This window comes from Emydura macquarii, unplaced genomic scaffold, assembly GCF_026122565.2.
Source record: "Emydura macquarii macquarii isolate MOO-44397 ecotype Brisbane River unplaced genomic scaffold, CSIRO-AGI_Emac_v2 contig_320, whole genome shotgun sequence".
NCBI lineage: Eukaryota > Metazoa > Chordata > Testudines > Chelidae > Emydura > Emydura macquarii.
Window position 1 is genome coordinate 15,099,121 of NW_027130457.1, and position 18,481 is coordinate 15,117,601.

At 37.4% G+C, this 18,481-nt stretch overlaps 1 protein-coding gene across 3 annotated transcripts in view; it reads right to left on the reverse strand.

Moving 5' to 3' along the window:
- The window catches only part of LOC137140967 (solute carrier family 12 member 7), a 246,385-nt gene that overhangs the window by 108,535 nt on the left and 119,369 nt on the right, over positions 1-18,481 (reverse strand). For all 3 annotated transcript variants that reach the window (XM_067529728.1, XM_067529736.1, XM_067529746.1), the window contains 4 exons: positions 9,324-9,454; positions 6,614-6,855; positions 5,055-5,266; positions 2,507-2,674 (listed from right to left, as the gene is read on the reverse strand). In XM_067529728.1, coding sequence (XP_067385829.1) covers positions 2,507-2,674; positions 5,055-5,266; positions 6,614-6,855; positions 9,324-9,454 — 753 coding nt within the window. The remainder of the gene's footprint in view (positions 1-2,506; positions 2,675-5,054; positions 5,267-6,613; positions 6,856-9,323; positions 9,455-18,481) is intronic.

Consider the following 18,481-nt stretch of genomic DNA (forward strand, 5'->3'; position numbering starts at 1 on the left):
CTTACATTTCAACCATAGAGAGAGTTAATTCTGTTGTTCAGCCTCTGATGGGGGAAGAATTACAGCCAGCTTACCTGGGGTGTGCAACGTACATGTTGCTGAATTCACTCCTTGGGCACCAGCATATATTATTTATTATTTGTATTACCATAACACCTAGGCATCCTAACTCACAGACCAGGACCCCATTGTGTTAGGTGCTGTACAAACAGAACAAAAAGACACAATATACATTCCCTGCTGTACCCTATGGGTACAGAAACACCAGATCCCCAGTGAAGTTACTGGTCAGATATCCAGCAATGAAGGAATACAGGCACTGCCCATACCCTAATGTGATGCTATCTTATTGAAAGTGACCATTTGTATCATTGTTGCTACCACTGTTATACAATTCCAAAAAATCTTGTACAAAGGATATCATGTAAAGTGTCAATAGAAAAGTTATGGTTTGCTAAATAAGATTATGCTGTTTAAATCCATGTATCATCACTGTATTTGAAGTTAGAAATATTGGCTATGTTTCTGAATCTCAAATGTGTTTGTTCCTGGGGTAACCCACAAGGTAGTTTACATCCAATCCAGCCAGCCCATTGTTAATGGACTATTCAAGCTTGAATGGCCCACTAAGAACACTTTACTCTAACAATGGAGCACAGAAGAAACTTGTCCCATCCAGTAAGCCTTCCTGTGGATGCTTCAGCATGGATATGGGCAATGACTGCTTCCGTGAGGCTTCAAAGCATGTAATAACATGTGATATGCTCATGTTACTGGCCTAAGATGGAGTCTAGGGTAACGTTCCACAAATTGAGGCTGTGAGCTTTGTTTGAGCCAGTAAATTTCCAGGCACATGGCAAAGGATATAAGAACCCCGGAGATGTCTCCATTTTGCCTCTTTTCTGCCCTGATTCTATGGACTGTGGATTTACAACTAAAAGGAGCGTATTGAACTATGGACTGAGGACCATCCAATCTTTTGGAAGTTACAAGAGAGACTTTACAAGCCAAAAGTCTATACCATCACTGATACAAAGCTGATATAAGGACTTTGCAATTATTTGTATGTATATGATCTATTAACCACTATTAACTCTCTTATTCTTTCTTTTATTATTAAATCTTTAGCATTTAGCTACTAAAGGATTGGCACTAGTGTGATTATTGAGTAAGATCTGAGTTATATATTGACCTGGCTTTGTGGCTTGGGATTAGAGGACTCTAAATGTGATGAAATTGATTTTCAGTGACCACTCATCATAGAGTCCAGTGTCTGGGTGATGAGACAAAGGCTGGAATGGCTAAGGAGACTTGCATTTTGGACTTTTTATTAACCAGTGTGGTGAGACAGAAGTTCACTTTTCTTATTGGTTTGGTATAATCTAATGAATAGAATGAGTCTATAATCTAATGAGTAGAATAACCACCAGGCTAGGGTAACACTGCCCCATTTCTCAGCAGTTTGTCCTAAATTTGGCATCCTCAGCTGGAACCCACTGAGGCACGGTGACACCTAGTTAAATCCCAAGAGGTGAAACCACACTAGAGCTGGGAAGCAGCCAGATGCAGATAAAATACCAAGGGTAATACCATTTTCCCTTCCTCTAGCCAAAATCTGTGTAAAGACCCATGAGAGTCTGAGTATGCTGGCAGTGGGGATGTTAGACATCATTCTTTTTGATATTTTACTAGGAAATATTTGAGCAAGTGTCCCTTTTTCCTACCTAAGAACGCTCAGATGAGAATAGAAACACAGATCACTCACAACAGTCAGGTGGCCAGTCAAAATGCACATGACTGAGTTCCCCTTAAATTGTTTCAAACAAACTGGCTCAGTATAAATCTATCAAGACCACAAAGAGGATGGTTGCGAGGCTAGTTGCACCTCTGAGACAGTTAGGGTGACCAGATAGAAAGTTTGGAAAAATTGGGACAGGGGACAGCGGTTAATAGGCACCTATATAAGAAAAAGCCTCAAATATCGGGATTGTCCCTATAAAATCGGGACATCTGGTCACCCAAGTGACAGTAACCCTCTAGATGTCCTCATTTTAGCTTTTGTCCTCACCTTAGCTTTTTCAGTTGAAAAGAGAACCTTGAAAATGTAACCTGATGAAAAGGTGTCAGCCTAAGTTTGCAGAAAACCTGGAAGAACAGTTCAAATGGGTAAATTACCCTACACAATCTCTGAGTTAGCACTCATTTTGGTTAGGCCTTTACCAACATATGGAGGTAGGGAGGGACAATTGATTCCATTTTCTTGAAGGGATCTCAGCTCTCAAACAATTAGGAAATACTGCTTTAAATGGTTTCTGCCTCAGTCTGTTGCCCACCGAAATACTAAAGTAAACTGTGCCTCCCGTATACTCTGACATTATAATTAAATGTAACTTAACCATAATACCTATAAAACCAAAACTAGGGAAAAGAAGTGCCAACAATAAAATTACAAGTAACAGCAGTATATTTTCAGGTTTTTTTTTTCATGTAAAACCATTGTATTTACCTGTCACAGATGGGAAATAAATCCCTACTAGCATTGTGAAGAAGGTCATAATGTCTGTAAAAACATATGGAAATCCCCCAGCTTTCATCTCTTCTGTTCCAATAACTGATGGCTGACCCTTTTTTTCAACAATTGACCCTTTGTCTGTATATGCACTCCACAGGTTATCTGTAAGGAAATAAGTGAGAGCTGTACAAACACTTAGTAAGTGAGAACTGTGCAAATAAAGTGACCTAAAAATTAGATTGACCTAGCTTCATCGCTCACAGTTGCAAAAAGTTCCATTTCCTGTGTCGTGTAGCTAGGCCCGTCTAACCCTCACTGTTGATGCAGAAGAATTCTTCCATCAACCTAGCTACTGCTTCTTGAACAGACAGATTTACTACATTGGCAGAAAACCCCCTTTCATTGATGTGGGAAGAGTCTTAATACAGCGCTACAGCTGTGCTCATAGTTGTGCTGCTGTAGTCTCTGTAGTGTAGACAAACGCCAGTTTTTTCTACCACATTTATATATATAAAACAACCAAGCATTCAACATTACCTGTAATTTAAACAAAGATCTACTCTTATGAATCAGGTGACCCCTTTGGATATAAAACTCTTGATATTTCTGTAACATTTCTTAAAACGCTAGGAACATGGCTGTAGTAACCCCATCTTCCATCAGCTGTTTTTGGGGTTTTTTTGGACAGCCATTCCTCTCCCCCCCACCATGAATGCCAGCTAATTTCAGTGACTGTTGCACATAGGCAGCCATTCAGCTGTTTTGAAAAATACTTGGGGATGGTCGGTATCAAGGGCTATGCATACTACATGCTCAGTGTGGTGACCTGTTTTTTTCCTTATCTCTGCATTTTATTTATATTAAATAAATTATTTAAATTTTATTTTAAATAAAATATACACTTTCTTGGATGACTGAAAGGAGTAATTTTTTGAATACATTTCACAGTGGATGTAGAACACCCATATTTTATACATATATAAGTAACTTGTGATAGTTTCTTGCAATATTTACTTGAAGAAATAAACATTTTATTTTTTTACTTTGCAGCTTTTTATTTAATTGGATTAGATTTTATTTACTACATAAAAGCATGTTTCCCTATTTGTGAGTTTTACTATATTCTTCCTCAAAAAAAGGGAAAAAGCATGAAGCCCTATTTTTATCTTTATCTAGAAATGAGTTTAATTTATTTACTATCTAAAAATATGTTTTCCTATACTCCACAAAAAAAGAAAATGCAAAGGCTTTGATCTCTACATATTTTTCTAAATGACCAATCTGCAATGTATGGACACCCAAACCCAGAGAGTAGCTGATGCTTGTAATATGGGAGTGGCTACCTGTCTGAAAAATATATGGCGATGGAAGGCTTCATGGCTTAGAGCCAAAGTACAAAATGTTAAGTTAAGGAAAACAGCCTAACAGACATAGTTAGCATCCAAACCTGAAACCATTAGGAAATTATTTCAAAATGAAATTACATTAGATTGTACCAAAATCAAAGCTCCTTTAACATTTTCTGAGCATGGATGAGTATTGTAAAATGTTACCAGAAGAAATATAATTTTAAATATATGCATTCAGAAAACTAGAGACATTGATATGATGTATTATAAAATATGAACAAAAAACCTAATACAACAGGAGATTCCTGCCATTCTGTTACAAGTCTATTGGATTAAATGTGTGGCTGGAAGCTAGGAACTCCTGAGCTTTCCTCCCAATTCTGCCATTGACTTGCCATGTGACCTTGGACCAGTCACAAACTCTGTTTCTCAGTATTTCCATCTATAACCCCAACCACATAGCAGGGTTGTGAGAATTAATGAATGTACAGCATATTGAAGGTGCAAAGTACTAAATGTACAAGGCAATAAATATTATTACATTTCATTTTCATCAGTATTTTTACTTTTTTTTTTTTTGGTTATTTAAAGAACAATTACTCTTAAACAAGTGTCCATGTACCATAAAATCAAGTATTTCTAAGAACCGAACAATGCTGAAATACAGTAATGGGAAGAAGCAGTCCACAGACACATGAGCAGAAGAAACAATGATAGATATATTATCCCCAGCGTGTTAGAACTGGTATGGACTTCATTAATACCATAAAAAAAATCAGTTAGTTTACCTGCACATAGACTTTAAGGCCAGAAGGGCCATCATGATAATTTAATCTGACCTGCACATTCCAGGCCCCAGAACCTCGCCCACCCACTCCTATAATAGACCCATAACCTCTGGCTGAGTAATTCAAGTCCTCAAATCATGATTTAAAGACTTCAGGATACAGAGAACCCACCTAGATTACATTAATTTAAACCTGCAAGTGACCCATGCCCTATGTTGCAGAGGAAGGCAAAAAACAGAGGTCTCTGCCAACCTGACCCAGGGAAAAATTCCTCCGTAACCCCAAATAGGGCAATCAGTTAGACCATGAGCATTTGGACAAAACCCAGCAGTCAGACATCTGGGAAAGAATTATCTGTAGTAACTCAGAGACCTTCCCATCTAGTGCCCATGTTTTCAGACTTACCAATTAGCACTCCACTAGCAATTCCAGGAATTCCTTGAATTTCTGTCACGTTATTTAGGCTAAAGTATTCATCACAGGTGGCATTGAGCGAGAGACTATCACAGAAGAGACTCCACAGCTTCGTTGTCACTGTTTCATTGTTTACCTCAATAAATTTGGCACAAATATCAAAGTTGTGTCTTGACAATGTACGGTTTCCAAGAAGACAAATACTACATGTGAAAGAGATAAAATAGGGGTAGAATTGGTTCTATGTAGTGAATTTGTCCTCATTTAGGTTAGTCTATAGTCTGTTCTCCAGCAAATCCTTCATCTGCCATATCACACAACTTAAGCACATTATAACATTATTAATTCAATGGCAAAAATTACATTAATGCAGAATTAAGGTTACTTGGTGGTATGTTGCCCCCTTGCAGAATGCTGAGTTGAGCAAAACTGTCCTCTTTCACCAATGCCTCAATATGCCCTATTAACACACATACCTTTACAAAGCCAATCTTATCGTTGCTGAATATATGAGCTCTTCACCTCCTTTTCCAGCCCAGTCACTTTCACCAACAGGATTTCATCTAACACTATTAAAGTTGGAAAATAAAGTTGCCCACACCGCCTTCACTCTATCCTTTTTGACCTATGCTTTAATATTGACATAACACATACCCATGCTAGTCCTTGGCACTATAAGATTCAGGAGGTACACTCATACACTTAGCCAACTCCCCAGAAAAAATACCACACATATTCAAGTTAAGAATCACGTCACAAGCTTTTTACACTTATTCAGGAGATACTATCTCAACCTCAGACTCTTTAAACTTTTATCAAGATGGCCACAACAAACTAAATTCTCCAGTTAAAGTTCCCATTTTATTTTTACAGCATAGAATACAAATCATGTGATTATTTTATTGCAAAGAAAAGTTAAAATTTAGGTTAGAGTATGCTAGCTAAAATACTGTTAGTTCAATTAGCAGGTTTTTCTTCAAAACAAAGAAATGACACTTTTTAAATGCAAGTACCTTGCTGATTCATACTAATAGCTCAACATGCTGATAAAAATGTCATTTAATAATAAATTTTGAAAATAGGAACCATGTAATCCTACTGCAGCTATTACTCAAAACTAAATCTTTATAGAGTCCTGATCAAGAGATTTATGTTCTTAGCAGTTTGAGCTCGAAGTGTTATTATTAACGCAAAAAGGGTTTGAAAACTCCAATGAGATATACATTTCGAGAGGAGGAGGAAGGCATGTTTAAATTAGAAAGAAAATCTTTGAAAAAGACATACATAGTTACATAACTACATTTTTAAAACCACCATAAAAAAGCCGCAAAGCAAATAAGAAAAGACTAGAAACATTTTTCTTAGTGTGAACAAATTGGTAAATTATGAGACCAAATAGGTTGGTGCACAATTGCCATGTTTTTCTACCAAAATGTTTTGAATGGTTTCAGGTTGCACTCATTGTCTAGAATTTGGTCCAAAATATTTAAGGCGTTACAATAATAATCTATCCTTACACACTTCAGCACTTAAAATAGTATTTCACTTACAGAAAGTCTGGTGGGTCAAAAGCAGTTTTAATAACGCCAGCATAAATGGCAAAGATGGAAAGAATCACACAAGCTAGGAAGACCAGTGCAAGTTTGTTGACATATTTGACTCCTACAAAGACTACTATGGCCATCAGCGTGATAATACACGTCCCGTAAACTCTCATGTTATTTAACATGGCCTGTGTTTCTCCATCAGCATCTTCCGCTTTAAATATAGCAGCATTGGGAGAAATGTATGTCTACAAAAGAAAACAAATAAAATATTAAAACTTTCCTCATTAGATGCACAGCCTTTCATTAAATAACTACTTTATGTCCATGAGGTAGCTCCAGTTAAATTGTGGGGTTATTCATGTGAGCAAAGTTACATACCCACTTAAGCTTGTAGAATCAGAGCTTTAATTTTCAATTTTTTGCTTGCAAAATTCAAATAAAATACCACATTAGCAGTGATATTTTAAAAATTGCAATTATGATTTAGTTCATTATAAACTTTAATATGAAATTGCAATAGCACAATTTTTCAGATTACTTTTACAAAACCTCAACCTCAATTAATCAATGATTTAAAAAAAAATATCAAGTGATTTAAGTCAGGTGTTTAAATCATTCCATCCAGAAAATTACAGAATTACTTCATAGCAGCTTTATACTTAAAGTACAACCAGGGTTACATTATAAATCTGATTTTCATGCTTTTCATTGTATTTTTGGAGAAAATCTACTTCCAAAAATGTTATTTGATATAGAAATGCACAATTTATGGAGTTTGCATTGTTTTATGAAGTTTATTTAGGACAAAGAGAGGAAGGAACTCTGCTGCACCTTTATCTAAGGTATTAGAAAAAAATATGATCATGTATTACAATATCTGATAAAGAGTATCTAATCACATAGTTATAGACTGTAAAATAATGCATGCACTTGCTAATGAAATAATAAGCTGTGCAAATAATAATAATAATAATAGCTGTGCAAAATTAAGGGTCTCAAAATTTTTGTGATGGATTATATATCTTTCTATATCTACATACACAAAGTGTGTGTGTGTGTGTGTGCGCGCATACATATGAAACAATCAATAATATAGCTTTATAAAATATTTTATGTTTATTTGGGAATTTGTAATTATTTGTGAAAATTTAATTTGAAAAAAATGATGAAGATACAATTAATGAAAATCATTAAAAGTAGGATTTTAAACAGAACAAGTTAGGAACCCCTAATTACTCAACAATTGCCACTTTCTTTTTAAGTTTTAGACTATATGATTCATTGCCATAAAACAAGTTATAGCTTAAAGTGAAACTTTAGTAAACAGAAAATATTGTTAATATTCTAATAACGTTAGTAAACGTTGCCAAATTTGAAATCTCTGCATTAATGATGTGATGACATTGCTTGCTAACCAGACATTTATGTATATAAAAGGCAGGAAATCTGTCAAATTCCAATTGTCCTATTTACTCTTATGTCAACGCTGATGTTAGCATTGCCAATTCTAAAAACATTTAATTAACTATGGACTACATTCTTTGATAGGCAGCTTCCTATGTTTTTTACACAACGGCAGAGTTGCCAAGTTGCAGTGGCCACATTTCATCTAAAGCCAACATTTCTCCAACACTCACAGCAGTCACCACATTCATATTATTGCCATTCTTTAACTATTTGTATTTTTCATCTACAAATTTATACCATTTCTTTTAAACTCTAGGGAAATTCACAGAAAAGGAACATTGTTTAATGTTAGTTATGTTTGCTCTGTGCTACTTTAATAACATTTTCCTCAAACAGTGAAAAGCTAGGAAATAAACACGGTGAACAACCACACTTCCGTTTCATTATCTACATCAGCGGTTCTCAACCGGTGGTACGCGTACCACCGGTGGTACTTACAAGAAGGCTGGGTGGTATGCAAGCCGTACCACGCCGCTGAATCCGGTGCCGGAAGTGTCCTCCCTCCCGCCCTTGAGAAACTTTCCTGCCAAAAATGAGCAAACGGCGGAAGGGTTTCGGTGGCGGGTATTGTTTCCCCCATGTAAGCCGCCGCAAGTCAGTCCCTGCCGCCGCGAAACCCCGCCGCTGCCGCAAGTTCCCCCCCTTTTTTTCCCGAGTGGTACTCGGGTCAGGTACAGTCAGGTCAAGTGGTACTCGGGCCAGGTACAGTCAGGTCGAGTGGTACTCGGGGAAAAAAAGGTTGAGAACTGCTGATCTACACCAAATATAAAACTTAGCAACTCTTACCTCTCACTGTCCTCTCTCCACTACATGTTGTTCAGACCCTATAGCTTCATAAATTATTATACAGCCTTAATTGACATATATACATACACAAGGAATATACAAATATTAAAAGTATAACTCCTGTAAATGTGTGTTTTTCTTTTTGGATTTTTTAGGAAAAGGGGAACCTACCTAACGTGTTAGAATTTGAGGAAAATGTTATTAAAGTACAGCAGAACAACTTGAATCATTAACATTAATTTTTTCTATTATTTTCTGTATATACTTCTATTGTTCAAATTATAATTTATTCCTTAAACACATTCTACAACAGATTCTTTGAATAAAAAGTCAGCATCTCAAATGGTAAATATCAAGAAAACATTTTTAAAAGTAATGGTGACTTGGAATGCATGTATGTCTGCTCTATTTGCTCCATAACTGATGGAATATATTTAATCTTAAAAGATAAAATATTTACCAACAAAATTTCAATGGTACCAAGAATATACATAGCTCCTGCAAAAGTTGTACCCAAGTAAAAACAGAGTCCCACTGCTCCGCCAAACTCTGGCCCTAAAGATCTTGAAATCATGTAGTAAGAGCCACCAGCTGTGAAATAAAAAATAAAAAAACATAAAATAAAAAGTCATAAAGGCACATGATAACCAAAACAATACATTTGAGTTGCCAAGTTAACTTAGGTCCCAAATTTAGATTTTTTTTTTTTTTTTGGCTAAAAAACTGTTTATACCAACCAAAATTTGGGATCTAAGTTGACCTGGCATTTCAAATTTCTACTTCACATGAGAAAAATAGATTTTTTAAAAAAATGAAATTTCAATGGAAACAACGTTTTTAAGGAGTAGCATTCACCTGCAGTATTTGCAACAAAACTATTGTAACAGTCTATTCACATACCAGAGTTAGAAAGTAAAATTAATTAGAAAGGGAATAAGAACAAGTCAAATTGCTCCATTAATCCCATCCTTCTTCTGCAGTACACCCACCCCTATACACCTGCAAAAATCTGCAAGAGGACATATTTTGATGAGCCTCAGACGATCTGCTACAGAAGAACTCTCCTCCTGTGGACAATGTCGTATATACCAATCTTATTCAAACTTTTGGTGCTCCTTCAAAAAGCTGGCAATTTCACAAACAAAAACTTTGTTAAAAATAGCAAAAATTAAAAGAATGTTAATATTTCTAACTACATGTGGTGAAAGGAGCATTGAAGGTTTAAAGGTTCATTTTTAAGAATAAGTTTGGAAGATAGTCTTTATGGACATTTACAAAAAATGTGATTAAGAATATATTTCAAAAAGTTAGAATTTAAAAGGCATTGGTTCTTCAATATAAAGCAATGTAAGAGAGATCACCATAAAAGAAAGATACCTTTCAAAATTCACAGGTTTTAGTTAACAAATTTTCTCTTTGTGATATTTAAACTATCTAATCAGGTTTTTATAAAATTGTGCATCACTCTGGTATGTGAGTGCTTTCTATGAGAATCTTGAAGTTTGAAATAGAGATTGTTAAGAAGCCATAACATTAACTAAAGCAATAGTCATTCATAGATTATAAGGGCAAAAGCGACCATTGTAATAACTTAGTCTGACTTCCTGTGTAACATAAGCCCTGCCACTTCCCTGAATTAAGTAGATATCTTCCTACCTTCTTTCTCAATCATTGTGGACAGTACCACCATGTTGCCTGTTACTGAGGCCTGTACCCAAGGTACCAGCTTCAACTCTGACCTCTCTCTAGGTCCTCACATCCAGGCTATGTCTAAATCTTGTCAATTCTTCACACATCTCTGAGATATGGCCTTGCCTTTCCTTTTGTGCAGCTAAAACTCATCGTCTTACATCTTAATTACTGCTAGCATGCTTCTCCCCATAAACATCTGCAAAATTAACTCATTAGCCTCTTTCAAAACCCTCTGTAATGTCTACAGAGAACTTGACAACTGTTAGGCTGCTGGTGTGCAGAGACCACTGCCTATCATGCTGACCAATACTGTCTCATTTTTCCTCATACTGTCTGTATCCTTCTGCTGTCTCCTGTCTTCTAATTAGACTGTAAACTCTTATGAGCAGGGACTATCTTTTTTGTTCTGTGTTTGTAAAGCACCTAGCACAGTGGGGTCTTGGTCCATGACTAGGGCTTCTAGGTACTACATTAATACAAATAAATAATCATCTCCAACTGAGGAAATTAATAAATCACAAATATAAGCCCTGCTTGAACCAAGAAAATAAATAAAGCAGCAATAGGTGTGGAATTATAGACAAGCCTAATTTCAATACCTGAAAGGATATTGGAACAAGTTATTAAACAATCAATTTGCTGAAAACTAGAGGGCACTAAGGCAATAAATAATAGCCAAAATAGATTTTCAAGAACCAGCCTAATGGATGGGGGAAAGCAGTAGATGTGCTAAATCTGGACTTTTGTAGGGGTTTTGATATAGTCCCAAATGACATTTTCATAAGCAAACACCAAAAATATAAATGAAGTTGTTATAAGGTGGTGCAAAACTGGCCGAAAGACCATACTCCAAGAGTTTATCAATAGTTTGCTGTCAAACTGGGAAGATATATCAAATTGGGGTGTTGTATGGGTCTGTCCTAAGCCCAGTACTGTTCAATAATGACTTGGGATGATGGAGTGCAGAGTATGCTTATAAAATCTGCAGACGACACCAAGTTGGGAGGGGCTGCAAGCACTTTGGAGGGCAGGATTAGAATGCAAAATGATCTTGATAAATTGGAGAATTGGTCTGAAATCAATAAAATGAAATTCAGTAAAGCAAGTGCAAAGTACTAGGTTTAGGAAGAAGGAATTAAATGTGTGAATACAAAATAGGAAATAACTGGCTAAGCAGTAAAACTGCAGAAAAGGATCTGGCGTTTATAAGGGATCACAAATAATATGAGTCAACTGTTAAGAAAAGGCCAATATCATTCTGGGATGTATTAATAGGAATGTCATATGTAAGACATGGGAGGTAACTGTTCTGCTCTACTTGCAACTGGTGAGGCCTCAGCTGGAGTATGGAGATATGGAAGTTCAGTCTCTAGTAGCCATTAAAAAATAAGATGACCAAATAAATAATAGATATCTTTTACACAATCTAAAACAAAACAGCATACCAAAGGAATTCATTCTACTTTTGATTAAATCAACTGCATTAAGGACATAGTTTCCTTTTATCTACAAAGTTAGTAGTATTATGCCCATAGCCGTTATCAAATCTACATTTTTGGAATGCTATGTGATTTGTTCATGTAGTAGGATAAGGATGCTGCCATCACTGACTGTATGTAGTACCGGACTATCAAGAGTTTACAAGAGCTACTCAGGTTCAGCATGGAACTAACATCCATGGAGAATTTAAAAGTTATGAAGAAAATCAGTGAATCAAACAAAACAACTAAGCACATCAGCTGGTCATACTAGAAAAACAATAATATTGTGAACATGCCTACATGAAAAGAAACTTAACAACACTATGAAGACAATATTTTTCAATTGCAAGTCTTGAAAAACTGTATAGTAGACAGGATGGAGTTAAAAATACCACTGCTGGATGTATTCAGAGGATTTTGACATACACAGATTGATGTCAAAAGTTTCTGGCTTTATAGGGCACCAAAGCTTTAAAAATACATAAGCCAGAAGAGCACTTGGTTGACATTCAGTGTGCAAGGGGAACATCAAAATTACTCACTGAAGACAAGAGTACCATAGTAGAATTGGTGGTGAATATTACATATTCAATTCCCCACTCCCATTATCTCCTATTTCTGGCTTACCTCCTGTTGCAGCAGAATTCCCAGCATATGCCCACCCCTTGCCCCACACCCGCTCAGTGCCAACAGTAAAACCGTGACCTGACCTTATTAGGCTGAATCTGTTGTTTACAGCAGTTAGTTGTTATGCTGCTATAAGAAAACCGCCTACGCACCCCAGTGCCTATGTTGTTCACAGATATCTTTGTTGCCCATCGATAACGGGCTATGTATCCCGTGCCATAACAGCTCTACCCAAGGCCACAGGCCTCGTCAGTCTGGCACGTACTAATGTATATCCCTCCCCCAATCCAGAGCTACCAAACTTGTGATGCATTCTCTAGTATAAAAAGGGGTACGCCCCATGCCCAAATTGAGAAAGCATCTGACAGCCTGATCACCTGGACCGCCCCGCTTCTCCCGTTCCCGTACTCTGAGCGCGAAACATGAAAGCCGGCCCGTACCGAACGATATGCGACTCCTTCTGTGCCTAGTGGTAAGATAAAAAAAGTAACTGCCTTGCCTTTTTCTCTGCTTGCTTTATATGATAATTATTTCAGCTACGTATTAAGTATTAAAGTGTGTACCCCATATTCCTTAATAAAATTTTGTTGTATTATCCAACTGACTGATTATTGACTCTGGGGGATCCATAACCTGTCGAGACACCTCCATTTTCAAGAGTGCAGCCAAGGTAAAAACTTCAAGTCAGAGGACTCTTAAATCTCTGTCAATTATGGAAGAGCATCACCATGCTCCATCCATTAAGACAGTGGGGTGCAGAGATAGACATCTCTCAGACTTCGGAATCTACATGAAGCTGAAAGTAGCTTTACTTGGCTGTGTCCAAAGGTAAAGCTCCATCTCAGATCAGGGAATAGTTGTAAGGAGCAGGGAGATGAACCTGGATTGGCAGAGTCTGGGACAGTTGATGTTCTCACAGTGCCACCAGGAGGCCATCCAAAGCCACAGCCAGGGAGCACTGTGAGTAGGTGCTGCAGGAAGTACTGCCCAAGAGACCCAGAGTGATAGTATCCTGTGGCCCTCTGATTGGCCAAGTGCCGTATTTAATCCTGGAATGTGCCTAAGCAAGTTGTCTGGGCAACCACACAGTTTTGTCCTGATGTGATTCCAGACCTTACCTTGTCTCCTTATCTTTAGTCTCCAACTCCAGCCTGACTCTGACCCTTATTCCTGCCTATTACTCCCTCTGATCTCCAGTCTCTGACCCAGCCTGACTTTAACCCCGCCTCTTGCTTCTTGAACCTGGCTCTAGCAATTCCTCCAGCTTCTGGTCACCGACTACTATACCTGACATGTGGACCCCAGCCCAATGGGGCTGCTAGGCCAGACTTCCTATGCCCCATCCCTTAAAGCAGTCTCCACAACTGTGGAGTCTGGAATTCACAGAACCTCCACAAGCCAGCAACTCCAAGGGCAAACTCAGGCTGGAACTCTAAAAACTGAATCACCATTAAGATGAGAATAAATCTGAGACATTACATTTCATGGGGAAATTATTTTGAAAAATGTTAAGAATTGAAAATAGCATCCAGCCATATAACTATAGCATTGCTACTGTGACAACAACAAATCAGTCTTCTATACAGTAAGGCACCTACACTGCACGTTTCAATATTTATGATTTTGTTAACACTTCTTTTAGGGGTGCACTGGGAACTTGTGTTTTAAAGAGCTGCTTAAAAAAGAAAAGGCTGGTGAAATGGTCAGCCAAATCAGGGAGAAAGTTCCAGACATAATGTTTTATGGGAAAAGGTGCAGAGTCAAGAATGGAAGTATGACACAAAAAAAATAGTTATTGGAACAGAGTAAAAACAGCATCTGCGTGTGTGAAATGAGAAAAGCAGAAAAATAGGCAGAAATTAAAATGCATAGGCCTTGAAGGCAAAGGCAATGAATTTACAGTTGCAGAAGAAGGTGATGTAAAGATGGTGAGTGGATTCGAAGAGCGGCTGGACATGGTTAATGTAACAGTCAAGGCAGATAATTCTTGGTAGCATTTCGGATGGATGGAAGAGGAATCATATCAGTCAGGAAGGCAAGAGAAGCGGACATTAAAGTAGTCAAGGCATAAAATGTTGTGAGATGTATTGGAGAGCAAGAACCAATAAGATGTAGCCAATGTTTTGGTACGGATAAGGGCAAGAGAAGAGTCAAAAATAAAATCTAGAATCTGAGTCTGTGGAACAGGGAGGAATGATATAAAGAGCATGGAAAGAGAGGCAGTAGGAAAGGTTAGGGAGGAAAAGTGGGTTTGGTTTTATTAATACTTGGGATGGTGGCAAGAATATTCCAGGTAGGGATGTGAGAAGCAATCAGGGAGAGGGAGAGAGAGCTGAACACCCACAGTTAGGACCACAGCAGGAGAGTGGAGGGGGAAAATGATGGGGAGGGGACCAGGAGAAAATTTTTTCATCAGACTAAAACCAAATGGGAAGAGAGGCAGCTTAACTGGTTCCTGCAAACTTCTACCCCTCCGCCACATTTTGTCCTCTCTATTAAAAAGTGCACACACATACTTTTAAAATTTGGTTATTTATGACAGATTGTAATAAGTACAAATTTAAATTTTTATTTTGTCTCTCTAATATTTGGGTTTTTTCCCTTTTCATTTTCATTTCACTCTTTTTTCCTTTTTTTTAATATGTATCTTATTTTTCCCAGTCCGTTTCCCCCTCAACATCACTTTTCTGTATATTAAGTAATAGTTGCTTTTATGTCTTCCTTCTCCATCTTTCTCCCTCTTTCCTCTTTTTCTGTCTATTGTGTTCTGTTCCTCCTTGCCCTGAATTTTCAATCCCTTTCCCCTTCTTTTCCTATCATTCCTTTCCCTTCTTTCTCATATTTCCAATTTCCAGTCTTTCACACAATCGTCGAGTCTGCCCTTTGAAAAATTCTCTCACATATTCTTTTTCCCTGTGTACAAACACACACTCCCTCTCCACTTTACCATCCTCTCCCCTCACTCTCAAACTCTAGCTCTCAATCTCTCTTTCTTTTCCAGGATTATTGCCTCTCCAGCCTCTCTTCCCTAAGCATTCTCCCTTCTTGGATTCTCTGCCCTTCTCTCATGCCTTTACTTTATAAGATCCCTGATCTCCTTCAATGTGATAGAAGAGAGCCTATTCCATGGAATGAAGAGAAAGCACTGCTGTTTCATGGGTGGAGGAGGAAGTGTCCAATGTTCCATCCCCAGCCATGGAAATCTCTGATTCTTCAGACGAAGGAGATCAAAAAAAATTAAACAAAACCCAGAATACACTGGGGGAGCAAAATCCCTTCCTGACCCCTGCAAGTAACTGGAGCATGCCCTGAAGCATGAGGTTTTAGTAACATCAGACATGAACCAGAAGGGACCCCAAGAGATTCTAAGCCCTGCCCCAACCATCACAAGCAACCCTGTCATACAATCCAACTCATAAATGTATCCCTCTCTCTCAAACTAATTAAGTTGTTTTCTCCCACAACTCCTATTGGAAGGCTGTTCCAGAACCTTGATCTTCTAATGGTTAAAAACCTTATTTTAATTTCCAGCCTGAATTTGTTCATAGCCAGTTTATATCCATTTGTTCTTGTGCCAATTTCGTCCTTTGGCTCTAATAGCTCTTCGCCCTCCCTGGTGTTCCGCCAAGCCCTGATATATTTATAGAGAGCAATCGTAGCCCTTTTCAGCCTTCATTTTGCTAGGCTAAGCAAGCCAAACTCTTTCAGTTTGCTCTCTTCAGATAGGTCCTCCATTTTCCTGATCATCTTAGCAGCTCTTCTCTGCCCTTTTCAGTTTGAATTTATATTTCTTGAACATGGATTTCCAAAATTGTACACAGTATTCCAGATGAGGTCTCACCAGTGCTTTATACAATTGCATTAATACTTCCCTTATCTTTACTGGAAATGCCTTGCATGATACATCTTAGGATAGTATTTGTCTTTTTCACAGCTGTATCACAATGGTCGCTCATCGTCACCCTGCGATTGACCCACACACCAAGTACCTCTCCTCCTCTGTTGCTTCCAACTGATGAGCCCTCATCTTATGGTACAATTTCTTATTAGTAGATCATAACTACATGACCTTGCACTTTTTCCTATTAAATTTTATCTCATTTCTATTAATCCAGTCTTCAAGGTCATCCAGATCTTCCAGTATAATATTCCAATCCCCCTCTGTACTGACATTGCCTCCTCACTTTGTATCATCATCAAATTTCATCAGTACACTACTATCTTTTTGTGCCAAGGTTATTAATAAAAATATTGAATGAGACTGGTTTCAACCCAATCCTTGAGGAACTCTACTAGTAACCTCCCACCAGTCAGATAAATTCACCTTTCAGTACAACCCATAGCCTTGTCCTCTTTAGCAAGTTAGTTACCCACTTTACATTCTTGAATTAATCCCCATCTTCTTTAATTTGACTAATACTTTCCCATATGGGACTGTCTGTCTATTGTCTTTCTCCTATCTAAAAAATGAGTTATCTTCTCATAGAAGGATTTCAGATTAGTCTGGCACAAACCCCATGTTGCATTACATCTTCTTTTCCATTTACCTCCATGAATTTTATTATTCTTTTCTTCACAATTTGTTCTAAGGCCTTAGATACTACTGAGGTCAAATTAGCGGGTCTGTATTTGTCCATGGTGGGTGAGGTTCTGTGGCTGCAATATGCAGGAGATCAGATCAAATGGTCCCTTCTGACCTTAAAGTCTATGAATCTATGAGATCACTTTTTCCCCCCATTCTTAAATATACGTGTGACATTAGCCCAGTCATGAAGTAATACTGCAGAACAAGATAGATTTATTATAAATCCTTGCTACTAGACTAACAGTCTTATATGACAGTTCTTTCAGTATTCAGAGATGGAAATTATCCCTCCCCCCCACCCCAAATTTGAGCACATTAAGGACTAAGTTTTTCTTCTACCTCATATGTAGTAATTTCCATTTCTATACACTTATTTCCATCTGCCATCCTGCCTATGCTCCATATTATTATCCTTATAGAAAACCAAAATGAAGTGTTCATTTAGTTTTTGGGCCTTTTCTAGATTATCTTTAATCTCTTCCCCATTCACACTGCATAGCAGTCCAACTTCATCCTTTCTTATTCTCTCTTTATTTATATAACTAAAACACTATTTATTTTAATTTCTCTGGCAAGAGCTAAATCAACTCTACTTTTTAGCAATTCTCACTTTCTTCCTACATTTTCTAACCTCCAAGATGTAGCTATTTTTGCTGATCAATTCCTGTTTCCACTCCCTAGAGACTCTCCACTTCTAATAATCTTTTGTATGTAGTTATTTACCCAGTTGGGTTTGGAACATTTCCTTACAAGTTCCCCCCCCCCTTCATTTGGATGTAAATTGCAGATAGTTTTTGTACACTTGATTTAAAGAAATTCTAAACCTCTTCCACATTTAAGCCCTTGAGATCTTCAGTCCAGTTGATTTAACTAATTCCATTAATTTCCCAAAGTCTACTCTTTTGAAATAAAAAACCTTAGATGACTGTTTCAATTATCCTTACATTTAATTTAAACTAAATCCGCTCATGAACCTCAATCCAAGGTTATTTTCTACAACCAGCTCTTCTATGATGTTTTCACTATTTACCAAAACCAAGTCAAAAATTACAAGTCTTGTTGCTTCAATGACTATTTGATGAAGAAAACTGATATCTATTACATCCACAAATAACTAGGTTCTACCAGTATTAGTAGCATTTATTTTTCAGTCTATATCTGGGAAGTTATGGCCTCCCATTATGACACAATTTCTGATAGTATTTAACTTGCTAATAATATTGAAGAGATCAC